Source organism: Lissotriton vulgaris, unplaced genomic scaffold (genome assembly GCF_964263255.1).
Source record: "Lissotriton vulgaris unplaced genomic scaffold, aLisVul1.2 SCAFFOLD_1083, whole genome shotgun sequence".
Classification (NCBI taxonomy): domain Eukaryota; kingdom Metazoa; phylum Chordata; class Amphibia; order Caudata; family Salamandridae; genus Lissotriton; species Lissotriton vulgaris.
Window position 1 is genome coordinate 517,373 of NW_028253160.1, and position 27,419 is coordinate 544,791.

Consider the following 27,419-nt stretch of genomic DNA (forward strand, 5'->3'; position numbering starts at 1 on the left):
CGGACGGGGAGAAGATAAAGAGCGACTGTGCTTCTTCGCCTTCTTCTTGTGCTTCAACTTACACGAAGTCTTCGAAGAGGAGTGATGGTGGTGACTCCGCAACCAGCCCCACGACCTCCCTCTTGACAGGGACCTCAAGCGGCACAAAGCTGACTGCTGGGCCTTGAGAAGCTTTCGGGACCCTCCCGCAAAGACTTCGGGTTCATGGCCCGACAGTCGGAGCACCTCGGGTCATGGTTGCTCTCCAGACACCAAAGCACACAAGATGTGGGTCAGTAACCGAAATCAACTTGTGACAGGAGTCACAAGGTTTGAAGCCAATCTGTCAATGTGACATCCCTCAGTGCACCAAGAGTCGAACGATTCGGAAAAAGAAGTCGACAAGTCGAAAAAACACTAGTAAAAAAATTACAGGGTCCCGCTCTTTTAGGATCTGCACTGGCTGGCGCGGAAAAAAAAAACTGATGTCATCGCACAGGGGCGGCGTCTAAGAAGATATTGTGACATCATTCCGGCGATCACAACGACAAACACAGAGTTGACCAACGCCACCTACCGATGCGCAGGGGTACTGCTGAAGAAAAATTTTTCCGGATCCAGTCTGACGACTGGGGGTCATTTTAAGGTAAGAAATACATAATAATAGTCTTTCAGATTTGATAGACATACAGTCCTGGGAGCAACAACATTGAAATTGAAGAGAGAGCTGGGGATGGCGATACTCTGACAAAAGAGATCTTGTTAATCTATTTAATTTGTTTATCATGATCTTGCTATTGGTGAATGTTGGTTGACAATTGTTATATGTTAATGTTTATTTACAACAACAAAAAGGGAAAAAAACATCAATCTTCTTTTATAGATTTTTAAGGCGGATGGCAAAGTCCTCTGGAAAGTAAGTCAGAAGATTAAATGCCAGAGTACTACAGACTACTTCCAACAAAAACGCATCTGCAGACTGCAGGGACAGCGGTCTGTAACAACCACTAAGAAATGTTTTTTCTGAATGTTCACTTTTTCCAGGATGCAACTGGGGCACATACCACCAGACCAAGCAGGGTTCTGTCTGGGAACCACACACCATACTAAGAAGCTGCAACAAAAATATCTTTAGCAGGAAAGCATGGCCTGTCCTTGCTCCACGTGGGACTTTAAGCTACATACCGCTTGTCCCGCTGTTTTCATCTCAGCTCTACTCACCTACCCCAGCTACCCTGAGATGGCTGGCGGGGGAGGGGGGGGGGGGAGGTTTCTCTGTTTTGGCACCTGGGGACCCAGCTTTTGACCGCTGTAGCGATCAGGTTTACTCTCTGGGTCCAGGAGCGGCCACCATTTTCAGCTGCAGATTGAGGAGCCGGCAGAGCTTCACTGCAGTACTCGCCCACACACCGGCCCCAGTGCGGCAGCCAGGAGGGCTAAGAGGGCTGCAGGAAGCTGCGAAACTCTGGCTGCATCCTTTTGATAATTCAAGATCCCCCAAGCCGCCATTTCCCCAATCAGATCACAGCTTGTGGCTAGGGCCTCCGTTGCGCTTGCTCCTGAACACAAGGGTAGCATGCTGCACTGCCGCTTCCTGAACAGCCAGGCGACCCCCTGGTGGGCTTAAATTTATGACTGGTGCTTCAGGCCCCGGAAGGAACTGTAGAGGTGCCAGGGTGACCCCGCAACCTACGATGTTCCTGAGGCGCTACGTGGAGAGACCGGGACATCCTGTTTGAGGGTCTGTCTGGTCTTGTGATACTTGGGCATCAATGGACACCCAGACTCCCCCTGCAAAAATCCCACTTGTTTGACCTCTTCACAATAATATGCCAGGGGGCAAGTCCTCCAGAGAGAACTCTCTCATGTCCCTATATCCTAAGCCTTCCTCAGCAAATAAGTCTACTAAAGGGAAAACACTCACACAAGCACTTTACGGCCCTGCCCATCTCCTAGGACTATATGGACAAATTCTTAAATTACATTAAGCAGGATACTGGCTCTCTTAAAGAGGATTTCAAAAGCTGCATGCAGGACCTCTGCACAGACATCACAGGGGTGGGCACATGGGTGAACCAAGAAATGCTCTGGCGCCGCAAAGCTGCTCTGGAAGACCAACAAATCAAACTTCAGGCCAAGCAGGAGGATTTGGAAAACACAACTGCAGGAATAACATGCGCATCTGGGAAATTCCTCAAGATGTGCGGAGAGGGTAGCCATTATGGCCTTCACAAAAGTCTTACCCCAGACCATGCGGGGGTACGGAGGATCAACCCCTGATTCTGGATATGGCCCACCACATTGCAGCTATTGCAGAATGCCTGGATACTACCCCCAACATCCTAACCAGAGTCAACTTTTTTCAGGGGATAGAGGCTATCCGGAGAGCGGCTAAGGTGGACCTACCCTACAAATCTTCCAGGATGTCTCTCATGTAACACTTAAGAGGCGAGGGCCTTCAAACCAGTCACGGAGAAACTGCAGGAACAGGGGCTCAAATATCAATGGACCCACCCCCTTGGTCTCCTCTTCTAGTGGAAAGGCAAACAGCGGCTGGAGCACTGCCTGACCAAAGTCAAATGCATGCTGGGCTGGCTTGAAGGGTACCCAGACCGGGAGTCCTCCCTCCCTGCTCCGGAGGAGAGGGACAGATGGGCGCCCAGCTTGGAGCACGGTTGTCAGGTGCGGTCATGACCGCCTTGGGAAAGTGAAGGCCTACGAGCTGACAAAAATTACATTATATCCCACTTGCAGAACATGAAGCAGGAATCTGCTCAGCCCTCAGTGTGATGCTGGACTGCCTTTGGTGCTGTTTGCAAAGAATTTCCACCTTCGGTTGGTACTCCTTGCCATGCTTATCTTAAATTTCTTTTTGCAGGACCTGCGATCTTGGGCCGGATTCACTAGAAATTTTGTTCTAACTTAAACCTGGCAAAGACCACATGCACTGCTCTTCCTACAGGCCCACTGCGTTGTTAAATACTGATGCTAATATCTATACTAAAATGCAGGCCAATCAGTTGGGACCTCTCTTACCTGGTCTGATAGACCCTGATCAAGTGGGCTTTATACAGCACTGGCACGGCCCAGACAACACCAGATGCCTCGCCCACTTGATGGAAAAGGCTCATATGCATAATATCCCTGCCCTTCTCCTGTCTGGACATTAAGGGTATACCATTCAGAGACAGAGTATACGGTTCTACTCTATGCAGATGACCTTCTGTTGACTGTGACGGAACCAGTCACCACCCTTCCGGCAGTGGTACAGAAGTTATAACAATTTGACCGAGCATTGGGTCGCAAGATGAATATGACAAAATCACAAGCACTTGATCTTATCGCCTTGCCACAACATCCCCAGGGACTGCAAACACTGGCTTCATTTCAATAGGCTACTCATTCTATTCAGTACCTGAGTCTTAACATCACTAGCTCATTGCAGACCTGGACCCGAGCTAATTGGCTACGCTATCGCAAGGCCATGTGGAATCGGTTCTAGGAATGACCGCCCCTTGGAAATGTTTGTTGTGTTCCACCACTTCAGAGAGCGATGTGTGCGGTCGTCTACCAACACCAGATCCGTAATCTGACATTGAGCCTGATTCCACTGTCGCTAGACATTCTTGCAGTGGACGCATTTGTAGTCTGGCATACGGTATTAGCAGTATGCAGGAGGACATCATCCCTAACAGCTGCATGTACACAAACGCGTTGTTAGTGAGTGTTGTGTTGAAATCTTTGGATCAACGTGATCATTGTTTGGATCCTGATTGGATTGGGGTATACTTTGGCTTTTTCTGTGTTTATAGTAGCCCCTAGATATTGTTGAACCTTGTTTGGTTGTAGGTGGGATTTTTCGTAGTTCACCGTAAACCCAAGCTGGTGCAGCAATTGAATGGTCTTCTGTGTGTTTTGAAGACATTCTTCCTGTGACTTGGCTTTTATTAGCTAATCGTCCAAGTAAGGGAAGACATGTATTTGTTGTCTTCTTAGGTGTGCTGCAACTACTGCTAGGCATTTTGTGAACACCCTTGGTGCTGTTGTGACCCCAAACGGAAGGACTTTGAACTGATAATGTAGTCCTTCTACTACAAACCTGAGGTATTTTCTGTGGGCTTTGTGAATTGGGATGTGAAAGTAAGCGTCTTTTAGATCCAGTGTAGAAAGAAAATCCCCTTTCTTCAGTAAAGGAAGTACTTGTTGGAGCGTGACCATGTGGAAATGTTCCGAGTTTATGTATGCATTGAGAGGTCTGATGTCTAAAATTGGTCTTAGAGACCCGTCTTTTTTGGGAATTAGGAAGTATAGAGGGTATACTCCTGTCCCTTGCTGATGTTTTGGAACCTTCTCTATAGCATGCTTTTGTAGCAGTGATAGTACTTCCTGTTTTAACAATGTCAGATGATCTTGACTCATTGGACGCTGTCGGGGGGATGTTTGGTGGGGTAGCTGTGAGTTCTAGGCAATAACCATGTTGGATAATTTGTCTCACCCACCTGTCTGACTTGATGTTTTCCCAGACAGGTAGGAACTGTGATAGACGTCCCCAACCGGTGTTATATGGTCTGGGGGGAGTTGTATTAAGTCACTGTTTTGGGGTTGGGGAGTTGCGGTTATTATTTCCGCGACCTCTACCCTTGTTGTTGTTACCTCTGTAACTGCCTCTTGAATTACCTCTGGGTGATGTTGGTGTAAAAGAGGTAGATTGCTGGCTTGTGCCTGTATTCTTTGACCCCCCTCTATAGGTTCACCTACGAAAGGAACCCCTTTGAGTTGGCAGTTGTAATACTCCCATTGATTTAGTAGTTTCTGTGTCTTTTTTCATCTTTTCTAAAGTCTCATCTGTACCCGAGCCAAAAAGTGTTTTTTGATCAAAAGGTTGGTTCAATAAAGATGTTTGTACTTCTTGTTTGAACCCTGAGACCCTAAGCCATGCATGTCGTCTTAACATGATACTGGTGTTGATGGATCTTGCTGCAGTGTCTGCCGCGTCTAAAGCGCACTTAATGAAAGTGTTGGTTATTATCTTCCCTTCTTGTATAAGCTGGTCTGCCCTTTTTTGATGTTCCTTAGGGAGATGTGTGATGAGTTTTTCTAACTCATCATAATGCGCTCTATCATAGCGTGCAAGTAGCGCTTGTGTATTAGCTATGCGCCAGCTGTTTGCTGCTTGGGATGCTACTCTTTTGCCTGATGCATCTATTAGCTTGGACTCCTTATCAGGAGGAGGAGCTTCTCCTGTAGATAATGAGTTTGCTCTTTTACGAGCGTTTGTGACTACAAGCGAGTCCAGAGGTACCTGTCCCTTGATAAATATTGGGTCCTTTGGGGCTGCCTTATATTTTTTTATCAATTCTTGGGTTTAATACCCTAGCCCTCACAGGGTCTTTGAATATGTCTGCTGTGTGATTGAGAAGACCCTTTAGCATAGGTAGTGTTCCTGATGTTCTTTGTGCAGCAGGTAGCGTTTCTAAAAGGAAATCCTCTATTTGAGGTTCTGTATGTAAATCTACCTTATGGTATTTTGCTGCCCTATTAATCAGCTGTACAAAACCTGTATTATCATCAGGTGGTGAAGGTTTTGAGGGGTATAATTCTGGGTCGTTATCATCTGACCCTGCATTATAATTCTCCCATGGGTCTTCTTCATCTGGGACAGTGTCGTCATCCCCATGAAGTTCTCCCTCCCCTGTATCACTGTCTACATCTGTTTGAGGTGTAGATGGTCTTGGTGTAGAAGGTGGAGGAAAAGCTGGCATAGTGTGAGGAAGAGGAGAAGAGGGTGTGTCTCTAGGTCGAGGAGAAAGGGGAGGAGTTGTATTTGTCCCCATTGTTCTCTTTTTAGGAGGAAGAGCTTTGTCATCTAGCTGTTCATTCTTCCTCTTTTTCGGTGATTTTGTCACCACTTTGCCAGTTTGCGGATCGATAAACAAAGTCTTTTGTTTTGGATCTGTCTGCTGCTCCTGTGTCTGTACCGAAGTTCTTGGTTCCGAAAGGTGCCTTTGCTTCTGACCGTCAATGTTCTGTGTTTTCGGCACCGAGAATTTGCTTGATTCCGATTTTTTCGGTGTCGAGTAAGTCTTCGACGTCGAAGCATGTTTCGGTTTCAACATGGAATGTTTAGACGGCGAGCTTTCCTTTGTATGGAGCTTTGGTGCCGATGTCGACCGTTTCTCGGATCCGACATGGTGGGAGGCCGAGAGTTTCGGTTTCGTTGCCGGGCCCGAAGGCGGGGCGTCGGAAACTTTTTTCGGTAGTCTGACCGGGCTCGAAGGCGGGGTCGGTACCACACGGGGTCGGTTTTTTGGTAAGGGGACGTCGTCACTCACGGTTTGTTGAGAGTCGATTTCTTCGACATCAGACACGTCCACTTCCGACCCGACTAGTCTTCATGTTCCTCTTCTTCTTCGAGGTGCTGGGCCTCGAACAGCTCCGGGATTGCCTCAGACTGCATTCTCGAAACCTCGTGTCTTCGGGCTCGACTGTTTCTAACCGTCGACTTGGAGGAGAATGCTGCGCAGGCTTCGCAGTCCCTGGATTCGTGTTCAGGCGATAGACAGAGGTTGCACACCTCGTGTAGGTCCTTGTATGGGAACTTAGCACCACACGTTGAACATCTCATAAATGGAGTCCTTTCATTGGACTCCGGGCTGGACTACGTCCAGAAAGGCCTCCTGGTCTCGTCGAAGTAGAAGAAAATGTTTATTGTTGGAGTCGAAACGGGTCGGAATGGAAATGAAATCGCGTTCGATAACAATACCGTCGAATTGGAAAAGGAATACGCGCCGAAATATCACTTTTTCTCGAAGTCGATCCGGAGCGCTTCGATCCTCATCCGAACCCGATGGCGGAAAAAAACAATCTAAGGATGGAGCCGATGCCCATGCGCACTAGCACCCAAAGGAGGAGTCACCAGTCTCATGACGACAAAAGACTTCTACAAGAGAAAAACAAGTGCAATCATCCGAGCCCAACACCAGATGGCGATCTATTCATAAATGTACCATCGGCAGCCCATATGCCTCGAACATCTCTGTTACTTCATCTAGAATGGGAAGCAACCCCCAAGCTTCCCAGAAATCACATCAGCCTGGCCTGCCCCAATCTTCTAGACTACTATTGAACAGTTCATGTTCGCTTTATTTCTGAATGGGTGGTTAGGGAGAGCTAAAAAACATTGGTTCCATGTGGACCGAGGAGGGGCCTACAGACTACCCTAGGACTTGGCCTGGCTTCTGAAGTCCCATCGCCCCGTAGTGCCTACATGATTACCCCTACCTGGAAAGTGCAGGAGATATGGAACAAGGTGGCAGACTTTACGCCCCGGCTCTGCTCTGGGTCTTTCCCTGATTGGGAAAGGGGCAAACTTAAAATATTGCATTGCCTCTTTCAGGGTTATGGCAAACCATTTGCGCATTGCAGATCTGACTTTGGTATCCCCTACAGACTCAGGCAACATTATTTCAATCTATGCCACTGGGCTCTCTACTTCCTCCCCCCCCCCCACCTCCGCCGGGAGCGACTCGACCTCTCACACCTCTAAAGACGTTAGTTTGTAACTTTGTAAGTCTTCTTAGAAATCAGACCTCTCGAACTTTCAATGTCTTTCTGCAGTCTCGCCTCCTCCCACAACCCCATATCAGTCGAAATGGGAATCAGATAGTGAGGCAGGCATCACACAGAAACAGTAGGAACTTCTGTGGCGTGAGCTTCCCACAACACATGGGTATCTTACAGCAGGCATCTGCCTACAAGCTGATGTTCCAGTGGTACAATACCCCGGTTCGTCCGTGCACCATGTTCCCTAAAGCTTTGGCTGCTTGTAGGGTGCAAGAGGGGAATTTAACATATTTGGTGATCATGCCCTCATCTCTTCTGGAAGGACATTCTGGGACACATTAAAACACTTTGGAGTTTCCGATTCCAGTGGACTATTACATGATTATCTTAGGCATTTATCCTACCACACTTGAGGCATTTACACATGTGGATTGGTACCTGATCCACCATTTGACCAGCACAGTCCCACAGCTCATAGCCTTGGCCTGGAAGGCTCGCACTCCCCCCTCCGATAGCATTCTGGTTCACCCGGCTATGGTAAACCATATTAATGAAAGATTTATCATATAAGCTTTCTCTCAGACAGGAAATTCATGCAGATAAGGCAACACCCTACTTGATTATATGTCCATGGATGGAACACCTCTGCTATCAGCCCCCTAGACTGCGTGCCCTTCACCGGTTTGATTGACTTTCCTGTATGGCTGTCCAGAACCTAGCCGTTTCTGGCTCTCACATTTACTAGGGATACCACAGAACGCCTCTGGTGCACCCCAACGTCTTCCCCGCTCCCATCTGTCCCCCCTTGCCCTTAAAGCAGTACCTTTCTTTTCCTTTGTGCAGACGGACCATTTCCTTGTTTTCTTGTCACCCACTGTTGGGCCTCCTGGCCCCTTTCCTTATTTTAGGTGAATGCTGGCCAGGGCTTCATCATTACTAAGCCCCCACACTGCTGTTATTTTGTGGGCTTGTAGACACCCAAACTGAAATTCCACAACACTCACTTCCTCTGGTTGACACAATATTTGTTTGGGGAGCTGGGTTTGCTCCACCCACAATGTTCTATTGAATGAGGAAGTTGTTCTTCAGGCTCCTAGATGGCACACTATGTTGCTTCCAATATTGTGATGCTCCCTGATCGCCTCACTGTTTGGTTTACAAAGATTGTATTTATGTTTACCTCATGATCATTGCTAAGCTCCATGTAATAAGGCTTTTCTCTTGTACTAGGGTCCATATGGGCCTCCCATATTGTATTACATAACCAGTATATTTGCCTTCTGACAACATTTAATAAACCAGTTTTGGGTTTAAACAAAATTATATATTCCGCATTTAATGCCTTAACTTTCTGTACACAAAGGAAAGCTTCAACTGCGTTCAAAGAGCACAAAGCATTTTACAGTGCACAATAAATAGACAGAGGATGCAACAAAGGTTATATTTACATAACCGCTTTTTTTCTCGTTCCAGAACAGTATTGCGACTGCCCAGCAAACCAATATGGAACAGTTTGTACCAAAACATCATTGGACTAAGCATAAATATGGACCAGTCCAAGGTGATCCACCAAGGTTTAGAAGGGGCGAGAATAAAGCACTCGCGTCAGATTCTCACAAAGTTAAGACTCCTCTGGCATTACCACATTAGTTTCAAGCTATGAACAGGACACCGTGAGGCACAGTGAGAGAGTCCCTGGCCTGCTCTGTAGAGTGCTGTATTCTGATCTCTGTGACTCATCAATCCATGAGCTAAATTAAGTATTTACAATGCTCCCCTCACAGAGTGAATTAAGTTGAAAACACACGCTTAGGAGGTGCGCTTGGTGTGAATCAGTAGCTCTCGCTGCAGGCCAGCATCAATAGGGGCAGTGGATTTGCCAGCAGGCAGGTCTGTGATGAGGGTGAGTTTGTTGAACACGCCACGTCCAAAGTAATCTGCAATAACTGAGAAACCGTCGTTGGAGCACTGCAGCTGCAAAACAAAGGAACACACATGATGAGAGGGACATTCAGACAGGCATCAGATACAATATGCACAATCTGTATTGTGTGTGTCATTTATTTTTTTATATATGTGATTAACCCAAATATTCAGTTACCCTGTTTTTTTATTGTAATGAGAGGGACAACATTTTTTCTACTCTACCAGAATGCTTGATATAAAGTCTACAAATAACCTACAAAGGCATGTGAAAAAGGGATCAGAGGATATGCAGCAATCTGAAAACAAGAAACAGGTGACAGTGCAGAAAAACAGAATGAAGGATAAGGCAGCAAGAGATAAACAATAACATTAACTCCAAACTGTAAAACACAAACTCTGAAGGAGTACACACGCACAGTCTTCTCATGTAAATAGACGTAGAAACTGGGATGCCGAACATTGGTTCAGATCCATGCCATATTTTCAGGCTTGCCACATTAAGGGAAAGGATCCTTACCCTGTAAGAATCTGTTTGTAGCGGGTAATGTTGTAGATTCACATGCTTCACATACTCCTGCCATCTAGTGCTGGCGTCGGATATTTGCAAATTGTTTTTGTTTGAAGAAGTCGCAAGTCATGAAATGTGGTTAAACTCTTCTTAGTGTACGTTGATCATGGGCATCAACTCCATGTTGGATTGTTTATCGCACTGCGAGTGACAGTATGTATGGAGTGTGAAAGTACGGTGAATCAAACGCAATGAGCAGTGAAATTGAGAAGGCAAAGGATCAGTTAGACACAGGCTTCAGAGCAGAAGGGTGGGCGCAAGTGAACAGCGATACACACAGACGCTTAGAGGGAAAGTAGCATTTTCTGTTCATAGCATGTGTAGCTGTTGACACATGCTAAGCATGGGCTGTAGAGCAGCACCCGACAGACGTGGTGGCTAGCATGTGGAAGATGCAGTTGTCTGGACATCTTAGCCTGTCAATGTTTCAAACAGTAGTGCTTGGTACAGGTGTGCAGTGTTCACGGGGTGACTGCCCATCAAATATCCGCTATTAGGAGGTTTCTTAGGAAGGTACTGGTTGCTCCTTTTTTGAGTTCAGATGAATTATCTGTCCTCAGTCGGGGTCTTTCTTTTGTTCCATATACCCACCCTAATGTCTTCAAATTACATGAGGACGTTCTCCTTTTTTCGAAAGGTGAGACTGAAGAAATTCTTTCTTGATCGTCCTTTTTTTTTGTTTTTGGAAACCTTTATTGTGCATCAAATCAGTACAAATACGGGCCTACAACCTATCGGCCGGCCACGAAACAGTAAAGCACTAATGTAGCGTTACGGCGACATAGTAATACCTCTCATCGAAGCAAGCAGTAAAAAGGTTACACTGTAGTTACCGTATTACCATGTCCCAGAATCAGTGAAGGTTAATTTTTAAAAGTTTCCATCGCAACCATTAAAAGCAGGTCATAGTTCTCCGTACTGATACAATGAAAAGAAGAGAAACTAGGTCCGTGCAGGTGGGACCCACAATAGACACCCCTACCAATCAGCACAGTTCGCTTCATGCAGGTCCCAACCAGAGGATGGCAACAAGTTATACACACCCCTAAAGAGGACGCAACATCCCAACTAATACCACGCTATCACCCATCCCCCAATATGCCTAACACGGCCAAGAGAAAGAAAAGAAAGCATATAATAGCAAAAAAGGCACCATAGAAAGAAATACGAACTGACATTTAACCCCCCACCCTACACACATGCAGAGGCTACGGCCTACCCCCCCCCCCCCCCAGCAGAGTGTTTGTCTCCCCATAACCCGAAATATAGCAAGAGAAGAGGAAAAGAAGAAAGAAAGAAAAACAAGAGGGGAAAAGGAAGAAGGAAGAAAGAGCACAGTTCACCTAGGGAAAGAGTTCCGTTAGGGAAGAAAAAGAAAAAAGTATAAATCACATAAGACCGGGGGAGGGCCGTAAGAATATGTCCAAAACCATCAAAGTACGTTAATCCGGCCACCCTTACCCCGACCCCGCCAGCAATACAGTACCAACATATGAAATCCACAGGCAGTGCATCAGTGTCCCAGCAGTACAAGGAAGACAGTTCCGAAGGGAAGGGGGACACCCTCAACCTTGCCCCTTACGATAAGATGCAGCGACGCAGTCCAACTGGATCGAAAACGACGCAGATGAAAGAAGGGAATGAGGGGACCTCGTCAGGATAGGAAAGTGGTCACAAACGTTCATCCAGTCCGTTGCCGAGAAAACGTCAATGATGCAGGAAGCGTCGCAAGGTGATGGATCACCCCGTGCAGCCAGTCTCAACGTTCGCCACCGCGCCAAGAAGGGGAAGTGTATTCCGCTAGCCGCCATCAAGGGAGCCTCGAAAAATGGCGCCCGATGCCGTCTCTCCATCCGTAAAACAGTCCCAGACTTTCCGGTGCTGCCCAGGGGTGTTGCCGCTAGTTCACTTGCAGGATTAGAGTCCCACGCCGTCTCCACCTCAGCGGCGACCGGGGCAGAGGGGCCAACAGGATTTATCACCGGATGTGGCATAGCGGCCAGATGCTGCGGATTTGCACAAACAGATAGGGGGGCCGCGGACAGTATCGCGTCCATCCGACCCCCCAATTCCCCAGCGACGGTACGCAGGTCAGCCCTCAAGACAGACAGGGCGCTCAGGATATCACGTAGCCGCAATGGCTCCGAGGGGGGAGAGGGCGCCGCATTGTCATCCAGTTGGAGCAGATGTGCACAGTGTCGTTCCGCCGGTCGATAGCCTTCCTTGCCAGCATTCCCCAATAACTCCAGCTGGTCCATAGTGAAGCGAGCCCGGGCGGGGGGCGCAGGGGCAACGGTCTCTTATCACCCACGCAGCAATGCTTGCCCAGACCCAGTCCCGGGTGGCCCCCTTCGAAGGACAAAGGCGGGCGATAAGATGGCGCCCGTCCCTGCCCTGCAGTGAAACAAAGTAGCGGCGGAACCGATTCAGGTTCGAGGGCTTGCTACAGTGTTGCTTCTGGAGCGTCGGCGTGCAGGTCAGAGGGAGCGGCAGGCAGGGTTACAGGATCGAGGAGCTGCTTCGGTGACACGGTAGCCAGCCCCGTCCAGCAGTCCCAGGCGATCGTCGGTGCACACGGAGCCGGGCTCAAACTGAGAACAAAGACCCCGAGCCAGCCTCGCCGAGTCCGGAGGAGGTGAGGGCGTCGCGGCGCTTCCACTGCCGGGAACGGGCTTCAAAGGACAGCGGCAGGATCAGGCTCCCTTCCCGGTTCCGCCAGCGCCATGTAATCCGAGGAGTGCGTGCAGGATGTCGCGGAAACCGGGAAAGTAGTTTGGAGGCGAGCGGAGCCGAGGAGTCAGGCGGCCATCATGGTCGCTGGCCAGGCTCCTCCCCCTTGATCGTCCTTTTGAATCAAATGAGGATAACCGCTCAGTGTAAACCTCCGTCCCAATTCACTCCGACCCTTGATATGGTGGGACCAGAGGTCAAGATATTTGAGCAAAATGTGATCAAAGATCGCCCGCATTGTGAAACCCCCTCATTCAGTGCGTGGTAATTTGTCACATATTGAGAACCAAGCAATAAAAAATATTCAGGAGAACAAAGATCTTATTGTGAAACCATGTGACAAGGTGGGGGTATAGTTTTAATGAAACAGGCAGATTATAATGATAAGGTGCTCCAAATGCTAGCTATCCCTGAACATTATAAAAGATCACACCCAAGAGAACTCACCAAGTTGAGAACTACCATTGGGGAAATGACGGAACGAGCTCTGGAATTGGGATACACTTTGAAGATGAATTTATCTTCCTTAACAAAACATGCCCAAAGACCCCAGCCCTTTATGGGCTGCCTAAGACGCATAAGAATGTTGAAAATCCCCCCATGCGCCCTATCATCTTTACCATCGGTTCCAGTACGGAACCTTTGTCCAAGTTCGTGGATGCGTATCTGTGCCCCTTGACACAGATTTACGCCTCATATATCCGCAACATGGGTGACATTATTAGTAAGATTGAGGGCATACCATTTAACCAAGACACTGAGATCCTTGTAACACTTGACATGGAGGCTTTATATACTAATATCCCTCAATGTCAAGCGTTACAAGTGGTCGCCGCCCTGTTGTAGAGGTCAGCTGGAGATAGACCAGATGGTTTTATCCTTGAATGCTTGGAAGTAGTGCTCAAGAATAATTACTTTCATTTTAGTGGTACTATTTACCAACAGCTAAAGGGGCCCAGCATGGGAGCATCTTGTGCTCCCAGCGTAACTAACCACTATAAGGGTGAGTGGGAAATTAAGCATATCTTCAATGAGGTGTCTCCTTTCTATGACCAGGTTGGTCTATGGAGACGCTTCATTGAGGATATCTTCTTTGTTTGGAAGGGAGATAATGAGTCACTATAGGAGTTTATCGTGTGGTTGAATGAGAGTGATTCTAATTTGAAATTCACTTCAAATAGTAGTCCCCTTAGTGTGGAATTTTTTTACATCTTGATTTCAGGTGTTGGTGGCTCCCTGGAAGGGAGTCTGTTCAGGAAGCCCACTGCGAAGAATACCATCTTGGAATACAGCAGTTACCATCCGACCTGTCAGAAGGACTCCACTCCTTTTGGAGAATTTTTGAGGGCCCGGCGTAATTGTTCGAACATGGCAGAGTTCCATAAACATGGCGATGCTCGGAGGACACGCCTTCTGGCTAGAGGGTATCCCCGCAGACTGGTACGACATGCATAAGAAAGAGCAAAGTACTACAACCGTGACGCTTTGTTGAAAGGCACACGCCGTGAGCCCCAAGATAGGGTTGTATGTGGCATGAACCATTCCGCCCTGAATTACAAAATCAAAAAACATAATTCAAAGGAATTTGAAAATTCTTAACAGTGACGTGGATGATACAATTGGAGCAACTTTTGGTGGCTTACCATAGAAATCGGAACCTGCGACATCTTGGTCATAGGTATCGGTGGCAAAGCCCTGGACTGGTTGGCATAGTTTCTGACGGACCGGACTTTCCAAATCTTTTCACACTCCTCCTCCTCCTCCAAAACTTATTCTTCTCCCTATGGTGTGCCCCAGGGCTCGATTTTGAGCCCCCTCCTTTTTAATCTCTATGTTACTCCCCTGGCTCATATCGCAATACGCTCTGGGTTGACTTTATACACCTACGCCGACGACTCAAATCGTCTATTCTCTATCCCAATCTGACCAAGCCTCGACCTCTCCCCTGCAAGTTGGTCTTAGTGAGATATCCGATTGGATGAATCTCAACTTACTCAAACTAAACGGTGGGAAGAATGAGGTCCTGGTTCTTAGGAAAAATCCTGATCTCTGGAGCTCTAGGCATTGGCCAGCTGAAATGGGCTCACTTCCATCTCCTTCAGAGCATGCGCGCAAACTGGGTGTGATCATAGATAATGGTCTAACAATGAAATGTCAGCCCAACAAAGTAGCAGCCACCTGTTTTACCATCCTGCGCTGGCTGAGGAAAATCTTTTGGATGCTGCCGTCCGACACCCAGAGGTCCGTAGTGAATGCCTTGGTGACCTCCCGGTTGGACTATGGCAACATACTCTACCTGGGGGCAACCAAGGCAGTCACGTGTCGTCTCCAACTGGCTCAAAATGCCGCCGCACGTCTTCTCTGTGGCTGCCGGAAAACTGACCACATCACAGAACGCCTCCGTGAGCTTCATTGGCTCAGAGTTGAGTCGCGTAAAGTTTAAGGCTTTGAGCAACATGCATAGGATCAAGACCGGGAATGCTCCCCCCTATTTGCAGTCCCTGGTCAAAATCTACACTCCTTCTCGCTCTCTCCGTTCTTCCTCACAAAATTTATTTTGCGTACCCAAGTACAGACTATCTAGAATTGGTGGCAGCTCTTTTTCGTGCTTAGGGCCTAGACTCTGGAACTCTCTCCTCCTTGACATTCGCGCTGAGAACTGTCATGCTCGCTTCCACAGAGCCGTCAAAACCTGGCTCTTTAATCAATAATCTCTGTTCTGCTAGTGCTTTGTTGCTCTTTGCCTTTTTAGCGCCGGGAAACCCTTCTGGGTAGATGTCTCGCTTTATAAACTCAATAAATAAATAAATAAATTGGTCCATTCGAGACCTGTGGCAAATAACTTGCGCCAGACTTCAATTACAGGTTTGCCAAATATTTCAGGTAACCATAAGTTTTGATCATGCCACGCCTGCGAGGCTGCTATTGTGGCAGATAAACTAAGTCATAATGGCCGCAATATTAGGCTGTACGACCGTACTAACTGTAGAAGCCATAACATAGTTTATTTGCTTATGTGTTTGTGTGGGTTAATCTACATTGGGGAGACTGCGCGTGAATTCAGAGTACGCTTTAGCGAGCATAAATCAGCCATACGTACCAGGAAGTTGTCAGCACCCCTTGGCCAACATTGTGTGGACAAAGACCACTCTGAAAGTGACATTAGGTGGTGCGTTTTAGAGAAAATAAGGAGCAAAGCAGGATTCCCTATTGATGATGTTCTACGAAAAAAAAAGGGAAACCTTTTGGATTTTCACCATGAACAGTGTGAAACAGGGGCTCAATGAAGACATCCAATGATATGTAACCCAGCCTTGGTAATTTATTTATCTATTCTTCATTATGAGTCATGTGAGAACGTGCAAAAGCTAGTCTTCTTGGCTGTGCCACTGTATTCAAGTGAGGATTATTCTTTTGTGTAGCTCGGTGCTAAGAACCTCGATCTCCATCTCTTTATTATGAGAATGGGGTGTTCTCGTGGGATATGTCCACATTTTGGTGAACTCAGGAACTGCCCTTATAGGCAAGTATTTACTTTTGGGGAGTCATTACATCGAATTAGTGGGGGGCCAATTCATGGATTTGACCGATCACTTATTTTGTTCTTCCTTCATAATGTGTGGTGCCCTGGGTACTATTGGTTTACATGGAATTTGATCTATGTGCCCTTGCTGGGCAGCTCGTTATTTGTAGTTTACATCTTTATGATGACATGGATATTTAATCTTTTCTGCCTTGCTTCTATTTTTGTGACTGTATTTGCTTTTGCTAGTCATTTATGAACATCGTGTATTTTTTGGAACATTTACATCGTATGCTTAACTGTTTGTAAAGCGATCGAGCGTTGGAGTAGTTCCGATTTGGCATGAGCTATGTAGGGCTCTGTGCATTATGTAAGGTATGCATTTTACATACATGCCTGTTTTCTGTCAACTCGCTATTCTTCTCTTACGTATTTTGCCTTTCAATTATGGCACTGAGACTTTACCACTTCCATTATCGAGGTGACCAGCATCGAAGGTGTTAGTCTTCTGCTTTAAAAAACGTTCACGCCTCATGTAACACGATTGAGCGTTTGTGAAGTTTCGACCTGCTATCAGCCATGCAGGGCTTTACGCATTAGGTTGAGTTTTTCTATTCGTACTTTACCTTTCAGATATGGCGGTAATACTTTTTTGCTTTAAGTCCTTTTACCATCGTGGTGACCTGTAGCTCAGGTGTAAGCCCTTTGCTGAATAAACGTGTGCGCTCCGTGTATTTAAAAATAGGACTGGCCGCCTTGACGCTATTCGATCGGGTTGCCTTGAAGACGTGATGTGCCATCAGTGATGCAAATCTCTGTTTATGTTGGAAGGTGAGGAGGCTTTAGGTGTAGGGTGTCTTATAAGGATAATATATGGCTGGTTGAGACCACTAGCTGTTTGGCGGGTTACTATCTATAGAGACTGGGGTCTATGTATGTATCTCAGAAGCAGGAATTCTGTCTGCTATAACTAGGATTTCAGAGTGCAGCCGCTGTGTAGACCCTGTAATCATAGAGGGTACTTGTATAGTTAGACCCTTTTGCACGCTGTGTAGCTTGTGATAATATGGCGATTTCGTCTTGTTTTTACTTATTACAGCATGTTATAGACTGAAGCACAGAACATTTGGGAATGCAGGAGGCCCCCTGGACGATATGGAAGCAATCAAGGTAATATTAAAGTGCAGTAATTAACCTGTATGAGACGTGGTTCTTTAACCAAGCAAACAGTATTTATGGATGGCCTTAAAATCTGTCCCATAGTTTAAACTATTATTTTCTGCTAATGAGATATGAAGTATCTCTATGGATACATTTGGTTGGCTGACTAGGCATGTTCATTTGTTGGTTTCTCTCTGGCATGATGGAGACTAAAGTAGGGTCTCTTTTTTATTACATCATGGGCTGACCTTATGTCTATTATCTTCCTAGGTATATTGCACTACCTAGACTCGTGATAATTGGTGTCTTCCTAGGTATATTGCACTACCTAGACTCATGTGATAATTGGTGTCCTGCGTACGGGATTCTCTTCTTAGTGATTTACCGGCGTGCACATACTTTCTCTAAAGGTATCTTGCCCAGGTCAGTTAGTTGCGTCAATCACTACACCTCTTTGAGGTTCACACTGGTTTGAGACCTGGCAGGTTATGAAATACGCCTTTTCTTTCTCTTTAGTTTGCACGCAGGAGTAGAGCTTTTTGGATTATCTACAAGCAAACTCCAAGCAACGATACGCGGTATTGAGTCGCCGGAGGTGAGATATGTGTTGCTATGTGTTCCTCTTCTGTATAAGGGAATCCTTATGCAGTTGAACTTATGCGATAGGAAAACTGCCTTTTGGACTATTGTTATAATGCATGGCCCATTTGATGATATTAGTGTAAACTGGATGGGCCTTTCGCATTACTTTGTTGACCCATTGAGATGCAGAAATTGGTCTCATGTGCATCTTGCCCTCACAGGATCTGAAAGCGGTGTTTGTTGGCAACGGGTTGAGAAGCATCTGATCCTCAGACAGTATATTTAGAAAAGTCAGTCTGTACCCGATATAGAGGACATTGAAACTGTTCTTCTAGCAAGTATACTAAGAGGATCATATTGGGCTCGGTTGTGGACTGTGAAAGATTGATTTATTTTTGTTTGTAGCACAGAGAATGTTTGATTGTATGTTGCTGTATTGTTTCTTGATGGCGGTAATTGTAACACACTGGGTGTATTTGTAATATTTTGACGATGGCCCTGAGTAGGTAGGGGTCTAGTGGTCTGTGTTGTCAAGTTGGTCTGAACACATTATGTGAACTTATGAGCACATAACGTCAAAGCAATGAATATGGTTTCTTCATCTTTGTAGAAGGTGGTCCTTTTTGATGTAAAGTTTTTTCTTTTACATAGTCTGTGGGCATTCTGTTCTTATTTTTCTTATACCTTCTAGGTGGTATTCTCTTCCCCGGGTGGAGTGGACCTTGTGAGGGCTTTATATCTGGCAGGTCCTGATGAACGTGGCATATTATCATCTTGCAGCCACCGAAACGCGTCGACCACTGTCCTGAAAACATCATGCTATCTACAGTTCTTGTCTTTGGTCCTTCCAATTACATTGTTACTCTGTAGTTGAGTTCCCCAGATATGTTATGAATGCGAAGGTTTGTCTGGGTGTGTGGGAGTAGGGTTTGAATGGGGTGTTGTGAATTTCTATTGTTTCTCTCTACCTGGGTCTATTTGACTTAGCTGTATTTGTTTTCTCATTTTGTGATTATTTATGAATTTGTAATCAATGTTGAAAATGAATAAATGTATATAAAAACATGTATACTAATGAAAATATATTTGACAAAAGAAATTAAATAAAAGAACATTTTTATAATTATTGGAATATTTTGTTTAGTGGGTTAACAATTGGGTTTGGGTGCTTACTTAATGTATTTGGCTTAATTCCATTGTAGAACAATTTAGGTCTTGAGGGAGTTTATTTTCTTGTCTTCATATTTTTCCCATCTTCTCCCTTACCGTGATCTGTTCTTTTAGAGGAGGTCCCCCATTTACTGCACTAGCGCACCCTGGGTGGAGCAGATAGAAACCCCTTTGCCTTATGATATTAAGTCTGAATACATTTGACTACCCTACTAGCTATGCCTACCTTGGAGATGGGATGTCCTCTCCCAGGCTTTGTCTGAGAGACAAATTGCTGGTCCAATTTTCGAAACTGCTTGGTCTTATCAATTTAGTATACAAGAGCTCTTTTGACTTCTAATGGGTAGAGTGCTCTCCCTACATGCGTTCCCCGATAGGGTCCATCCCCCTAGGCACAGCAGAAGGCCCCACTCTCCTGGGGTTGTTCTATTGTAGAATGTTCGACATAAAATACAAGTACTCAAATGTGCTCTCTCTGCAATGGAATCTGCTTGTGGGAGCTCCATGGTGTCCTTAAGGTGGAAGGGTGATACCATCCTAGGGAGGGAGGAACTTATGATTGGTTCTAAGAACAACCTTATCCTTATGGACCAGTATTGAGGGCTCTAGTAGGATGAGCAGTTGCTAAAATGGCTTCCTCCAGTAAGGCCACCTTCCAGGAGAAAAACTAAAGGAGGCACACATGACTAGGTTCCAATTATGGTCCCATGAGCCTGGTGAGGACCATATTGAGATTCCACATGGGAGCAGGGGGTACTCTCTAAGGTGTATCACCTTCTTACGACCCTTCATGAATGCTCTGAATAACTAGAATTTTGAAGCAGGACGAGTGTTCTTAGCAACTGTCGCAGCTTACATGCATAACTAAGTGCAGGCAAAGCCTAATTTCTGCAAGTGTAAAAGGTAGACAATAATATCCTGTACAGTAGGCTTTAGCAGGTCCAGCATTTTGAAACTGATGTGGTAAAAAAAAAAAAAACGTATTCCATTTTGCTGTGTAACAAGCCAGAGTTGTAGGCTGTCGGACTTCTTTTAAGATGGACATACATTCATGAGGAAGGTTAAGGGGCCGAAATTCTAGTACCCCAGGTGCTGAAACACCAGGTTGAGCTGCCTGGGCCACGGATACCTCCCTCGACCTTGCCTCTGCATGAGAAGGTATGGCCCGAGTGAAAACCTTTTTGAGAGCGGACATACATCTCCAGGAGGGTGTAGTACCAGGGCTGTCTAGAATGAGGGTTGGTGATGTTTGCCTGAGGTTCCTCACCACACATGGAGAATCAGGAGAAGGAAAAGTGTAGGCAAATATCTCTGACAAGTTCATCCCTAGTGCATTGTCCATGGAATGTGGGGAGCTGGCAACAAACCTTGGGCATTTAGCTTTTTCTGGGGTGGCAAAGAGGTCCATCTTTGGAGTGCCCCAAAGTTGGAAGTATCTGTGAGGCACATGGAAGTGGAGTTACCCACTCACAGGCTTATGGATGCATCCTGCTGAGCAGGTCCATAAAGTTGTTGTCTACCTGAGGGATGCTCCGCCATGAGGAGAATGTTGTGGCAGAGTGCCCAATGCCAAACTTGCTGGCTAAGTGAGAGAGGTTAAGGGAGTGTGTGCTGCCATGTTTCTGTAGCTAGTACATGGTGATCAGATTGCCTGTCTTGTTCAGGATAATTTTCCCTGAATCACTAGTAAGAACATTTCAGAACAAAGTGAATGGTTAGCAGTTCCAATCAGTTAATGTGGCAACCCTACCTTTGAGAAAGCCATATTCCATGGAAAATCAAGTTATTGAGATGCACACACTAGTCTGGGAGAGGTGTCTGTGGTAATGGTCACTTATGGTATAGTGTCTGTGTGAGAAGTTAGCCTGGCATATGATGTCCACTAGTTGTAGTGGGCACCTTGCACCAGTCTAATCGACCCTTATTGATGGTGGTTGTAAAGTCAACCTTATAGAAAGCTATCCTATTGGTAGCATGGACCAGCAGCCATCAGGCTAAGACTTCAGAGAGTGTATTAAGCAAGTTGTTTTACCAATTATAATCCCTTACCAAATGAAAGGACACCATTCAAGGTATATATCAAGTATATATGTATTTATTCTAAACACAACCCCTCTGCACTCTTTATGAGGTCAGAGGTAAAAATACAATACAAGTCACTGAGTTAATATACGATAAGTTGCACAGTATACGTTATGCCCTAGGGGCCACACAAACCATATACTAAAATAGTGGTATAAGAACCACAAGAGAATTAGAAAGCAGGCCTGGGGCCTGTGGAATCGCTGGGGCTACTCTAATCGACCAAAGGTTAGGAAGTAGGAGACCCATGGGAGATGTGTGCAGTGTCTAAACACAGGCGCGGGTTACCATTGACTTTCTATATACAATTTAAGGACACTTCCGGATGGACTACGATGGAACCCTTTTAAACTAGGACTCTTCGAGAGTCAGGACCCACGGGAACACCGGAGTACTCGTGTTACCTCACCCAGGGAAGCCGGGTGCATAGGTGTCTTTTCGTGTCGGGTTTTATCGTCGTTTTCAATGGAGAGCTGCAAAGATGTGCTGCAGGCAATCAGAGGAAAAGAGTCCGGGTGGATCGAAGAGCTGTAGAACCTGGAAGCAGAAGGGACAGAGTCTGGGTCACTTTCCAGTGACCAGGGCGGCGATAGGAAGATGCCACCAGATGTCCGGTGATTTCAGGTGAAGATGTGAAGTTAGTCTCTTCAGCCACGAGGACCAGGAGTCGTCGATGACGACCAGGAGCTGGATTCGAGCTGTCCCACAAAGAATCTAGTTGACTGCGGTATTGGTATCCGGACTGGACCCAACAAGCCTTGTCAAACGCAACCCACGCAGGATGTCAAGATTGGCTTCGGTGCAGACCAGCAAGGTCTGAGGAACTTCTCCTTTGTAGGGAAGTTGGAGCAAGCCTGGCGCAACCAGGAAAGCAAGTTAGATTTAAAAGGAAGTCTTCAGGGAGCTCACTAGCAACGGACTAGGAACTGGGAAGACGCGTCAAGCTGAAATGCAAGAGCGGTCCCCACGGCACACTCGTGGAGTGTGGAGGCCTGAGCTTCGGTGCAAATGGTGCTCGTACCTCACTGCACAACTGCAAGATACCTCAGGAGTCGATGCAGTTAGCAAAATGCAGGATGTCCAGGAGTTCCGGTCCCACGTCTCTCGTGTCCGCCACGGGTCTCAGCTTTTCTGGGAGCGAAGGTCAGGGTCAGAGAAATCTGGAAGTCAGTGTCCTGTGTCACAGATTCTTCAGGATCCGGCAAAAGCCTCGAAAATGCAGACCGGCAAAGTTGCTGTTGGTGCCTGTTTGAACAGGGTGGTCACTCCTTGACCACAAGAGAGATGTCTTCTGACTTCCAGTCGAAATGGAATGTCGAAGGTCCAGGATTTATGTTTCAAAGTTTCGACCAGGGTAATCTTTAGTCCTAGGGACACACCTCCTATACTTATACTGAGTTTAGGGGCTGGACTACCCTTAAGGTCCCTCCTATGGGTGGACCTGGGAAGGGGGTGGTTACACCCCTTTCCCTTTGTCCAGTTTCGCGCCAGAGCTTGGGCAGAGTGCCCCAGCAACCGGTTTGAACTGGGAAATGCATGGAGCACCTTGTGTGCCCCAGGCAGTGTCTGGAAAGCATTCACTGAATGCAGCCCTCCCTGCCCCAATACACTACAGCCTGTCTAGGGAGGTGCTGGCACCTCCCTTGACAGGAAACCTATTTTCCAGGCCTCTCCTGACGGAGTTTCGTCCAGCAGCAGGAGGTCAGACTTGTGTCTGTGGCAGCAGCATCCATTTTGTGATGCTGAGGCTCTGTTTAACTTTAGCCGGGTAAACCAGTAACTACATGTCTTCTCCCTCTAGAAGGGTGGAATGCTACCCCCGCCTCCAGGACTGGCAGGGGGTAGTATTTCAAAGTGTTTGACACCTTACACGACATGTTTTGATAAAGCCAAACCACAGTTAGCATTAACCGCGAGGATTATAATGCACTTAAGAGTATATGGTATGGTTATATATCATAGAACAGCTGTAAAGAGATGGTTCCGAAAGCTGCAGAGAAGCTCAGCTCATGCTTGTGCACCCTCTCACATAAAACCAAGCAAACTGCCTCCAGGATTGTTAAGGACTGCCATAGGAGTGACTTATAGGTGTATATGTGTCTATATGAATATATAGGTATATTATATCAAAGTAAGGGGTGATTATACCACCTTACCCAGGCTGAGTGAACAGACCTGTGGTGTCAGTTTGGAAGGCAAACCAGGTCTACCAGGGGCTGCACAATACATGCTGCAGCCCCTGGTACACCTAGGGTGCACCTATGCCCTGGGTACCTATGGTACACTATACAGGGGCTCACAAGTGTGACCCAGTAACCAATCTGGTATGTACCTAAAGTACAACCAAAGAGAAGAGGTCAAAGAGAGCACAATCCTGGGACACATGTACATGAAAGACTAATGGGTCATATAGTATCCACAATACTTAAGCTGTGTTTATTCTGTAATTTCAATTGTAGGACAAGACAAAGGAGCAGATAAAGTTCATATTGTCATTTTCTTTATTTGAAGATCCATAAAATTTAGAGTTGAAAAAAAAACAGCCGACACGTGTTTAGTCAGTACCATCAATCAGTACTCAGACTTTTTCAAGGCTATAAAAAAGGAATATCCCGGCACATGTAACCTCGTGTCATATGCATATGACAATAACAGTAAGACTCAGGAATCAAAGTAAAGAACAAGGGTCCATATCATCCAATAAGATCATCCGGAGTGTAATGGTATGGAATATGGTACAACAAAGTACCAACTCGAGCTCAGCGAATGATAAACAATCCCCTCAAATGTTTAGAGGAGTTTTCAAGGAGAGTGAACAATTCAGGCTCCCTGTAAGGAGTGCACGAGTAATATTCCACAGTTGGTAGAATATCCAAGTCCTGAATCGGGATATTTATAGCAAATTAAGCACAGCGCAAGCGTGATGGCAAACTGCTGTAGCGTGGCCTCGAAAGAGTTTAGAGGCGATAATGTTACAGATGGCACCACATGATAATGACGCCTGGAAAGCGGTGTCCCAGGATTGTGCTCACTTTGACCTCTTCTCTTTGGTTGTTCATTTGTCAATCTCTTGATTGACATTGATCCCTCTTGGTAGTGGGGGATAGTGGTCCATGTAGCACTCCATCTTTAAGAACTAAAGATTTTTTCACTTATCCAGCATTATTGTCCATTTCACTATCATTTGTGTATGTGCGGTTTCATCCATTTTGCATACACCACTACCGATCTCCCTATGCAATGTACCTAAAGTACATGGAGTCCATTTTATAGAGAAAGCAGATATAGCAGGGTCCTAGGCCAACTAAGTCGAAAACCAGCAAAACACCAGGCAAAAAGTGGGGGTAACCATATAGTCAGATATCCACCTTCCTACAGTCTGCAAAATGACTACTTTGCAACAAGTTGGTGACTTAAAAGAGTGGTGTACTTTGGCCTCAACACCAGAACCTCCCAGTGATCCTTGAGACTACTGAGCCGTGAGGCACTCTTGGAGGCGGCACATGTGAAGCCTTGCACAACGAACAATGGCGATGCAAGAGGCCATTATTTCTAGAAGGGGCATTACAGACCTTCCTGTTAGCAGACAACTGGGCAGAAAAAGATAAAACAGGTACTCAAAAGATAGAACTCTTTATTGGTTGGGTAAAGCTTCTGCCATGAATGTGCCCAATAAGGACCTTTGGAAGGGTAGGTTTTGAATAGACTGCAGGTGGAACTTGGTAGTGTTTATAGAGAAGCCCAGGTGGTGGAGCAGACACCACTATATAAGACACTCCAACTTGCTGCAAGTTTTGGGCTCAGACTAAGTTGTTTCTTTAAAAAAAACAAAAAAGTCTTTCAAGTCATGAGATGCACTGGGACACCTTCCTTAGTTGGAAATGCATGGGCTCTTGATCAGAGAATCATCAAGGTAGGGAAAGACATGAATGCCCTCCCTTCGCAAATGCACAACCACCACTACTAGGCCCTTAGTAAACACCCTTGGAGCCATGGCGACCTCGAAAGGAAGTACTCTGAACAGTAGACAAAGCAAAGGTACAGTCGAGGAGTAGAGTGAGTGGGAATGTGGAAAAAGGTGTCCTTAGATCGAGCGTAATCATAATATCTACCTGCAGAAAAAGAGGAGATGACATCCGGAGAGTTGTCATGCAAAAATGTTTTGGTAGGATGAAACGTTTGAGGAGCGCAAGATTGAGACTAGGCCTGAAAGAACCGTCTTTCGTGGGAATAAGAAAGTAGAGTGGATAGATGGTGCTCCCTTGGTGTTACAGGATCACCCTCTCGGGAGCACCCTTTTGTAGGAGGACATTCATGTCTTCTTGAAGGATGGAGAAGTGTTCTTTGCGGACTGTGCACAGGGTGGGATGTAGGCTGGTTCGGTGTATAGTTTGAGGCAATAATCGTGTTGACTACAGCTAGGACCGACTTGTCAAACATGATTTCCTTCCAGCAAGAGGGGAAGATGTGTATCCTCCCTTAATAGATGACATGTGATCAGGTGTGTGGGTCAAATCACTTTTTGGAGTTGGCAGCTCTCTTGCAGAACCCACCTTTGCTCCCCAACCCGGTTATCTCTGTAGGAGCCACTATTGTACCCCCACCTGGCCTGCTGATGAGAAGCATGCGGTCTCATGAGCCAGATTGCTTAGACGAGGTGGTATTTGCTCCCCCTTAGGGCTACTGCTTATAAAAGGAGCCCTTGCACTAGGTGAACGGAATCACTCCCATGGGCTTTGTTGTCTCAGTATATTTTTTGATTTTCCCCCAGCATCTCGTCAGGTGGGGGATGAATCGGTATGCTTCATTGAATGGGAGATTGAGGCAATGCTGCAAGACCTCGTGCTCAAACCCGGATTTACTGAGTCAGGCTTAGCACCGGAGTACAAAGCTTGTATTGATTCCCTTAGAGAGGTCGCGTCTGCAGCATAGAATACACAGTGGATGCTAGCGATCAAGATTTCTTTGCCCTCAGACTCTCCTCCCTACTCTTTCTGTACTTCTCTGAGAGGTGCTTAAGGAGCTCTTGCATCTCTTCCCATTGTGACAGGAGTGCCACTCCAACTACCACTCTTTTGCCTGCTGCATCCATCTTCTTGCCTTCCTTGTCTGGAGGAGGATCACTGGTGGTCTATGCGGAGGCACACTTGTGGGCAGTGTTCACAACTCAGTAGTCGGGTGAACCTGCCCCTTAATAAATGCTGAATCGCTAGAACAGAATTTGAATTTCTTTCCAACACTCTGTGCGAATACCCAAGCCTTGAAAGGCTCACTGGAATTGTCAGGAGCAGATTTTAGCATGTGCTTCAGCATAGGGAGAATTGGAACTTAAGCTCGGATTTGGAAAGCATCTCCAGAAGAAACTCCTACTCCTATGTGACATGCAGTTCAAACTTGTGAAAAGCTGCAGGCCACTAAATGTCCGCATAATACACTGTGGTGTTATCATGGGGTGAGGCCCTGACTGGGTAACATTCTGCATCAGGGTCACCTTGGACATCCACATTAGAGTCATCCCACATATGGTCAGTGGGACTTAACCGGATGGTGGGTGATAAGGGCCGAAAAGCCATAGGGGCTCCTTGCTCTCAATATGAAAAGGGGCACCCATTGGTGACTCTGAAAGAGGCAATGAGCGAGGTGTGCATGGTCGTGAAGGTGGGCCTTGTGGCAGATGATGAGTACTGGTGGCTCAGTACCGGCACAGGAAGCCTGGAAGAAGGTACTTCTTCGGCCAGTCTCCTCTTCCTAGAAAAAGATTCCAAAGGCGACTGTTTCACTGTGCTTTTATTTTGGACTCAGTGGATGAATAGGGGTCTTAGTCTGGCCAGATAAAACATGGGCAGGAAAGGAAATCACTGTCCAGCATGCGTCCTCCCAGACTAATATTTAATAATCCATAAAATGTGCACTTCGCAGAAATTGTTCCTAAAAGCCCAATTCAGGTTTAAGGATCTCTTCAGATCAAACAGACCATCTTTTTTAGGATGCACAGGCCCTCACCCACCAGGTGGTCAGCTTCATCATTGGGCAGACCTCCTCGTTGGGCAGATGCTGCAATGGCCAACGGACCAAGCAAAGGGACTCCTTACCAGAGATCTTTTTTTCTGTATATTTGTCTTAAAGTATTTAGCC

General features: G+C 46.3%; 1 protein-coding gene across 2 annotated transcripts in view; it reads right to left on the reverse strand.

Moving 5' to 3' along the window:
• Window positions 1-8,820: 8,820 nt before the first annotated feature.
• Window positions 8,821-27,419, reverse strand: part of VPS11 (VPS11 core subunit of CORVET and HOPS complexes) — a 107,482-nt gene continuing 88,883 nt past the window's right edge. For both annotated transcript variants that reach the window (XM_086951287.1, XM_086951288.1), the window contains exon 16: window positions 8,821-9,516. In XM_086951287.1, the coding sequence (XP_086807413.1) occupies window positions 9,352-9,516 (165 nt within the window). In that variant the 3' untranslated portion in view covers window positions 8,821-9,351. The remainder of the gene's footprint in view (window positions 9,517-27,419) is intronic.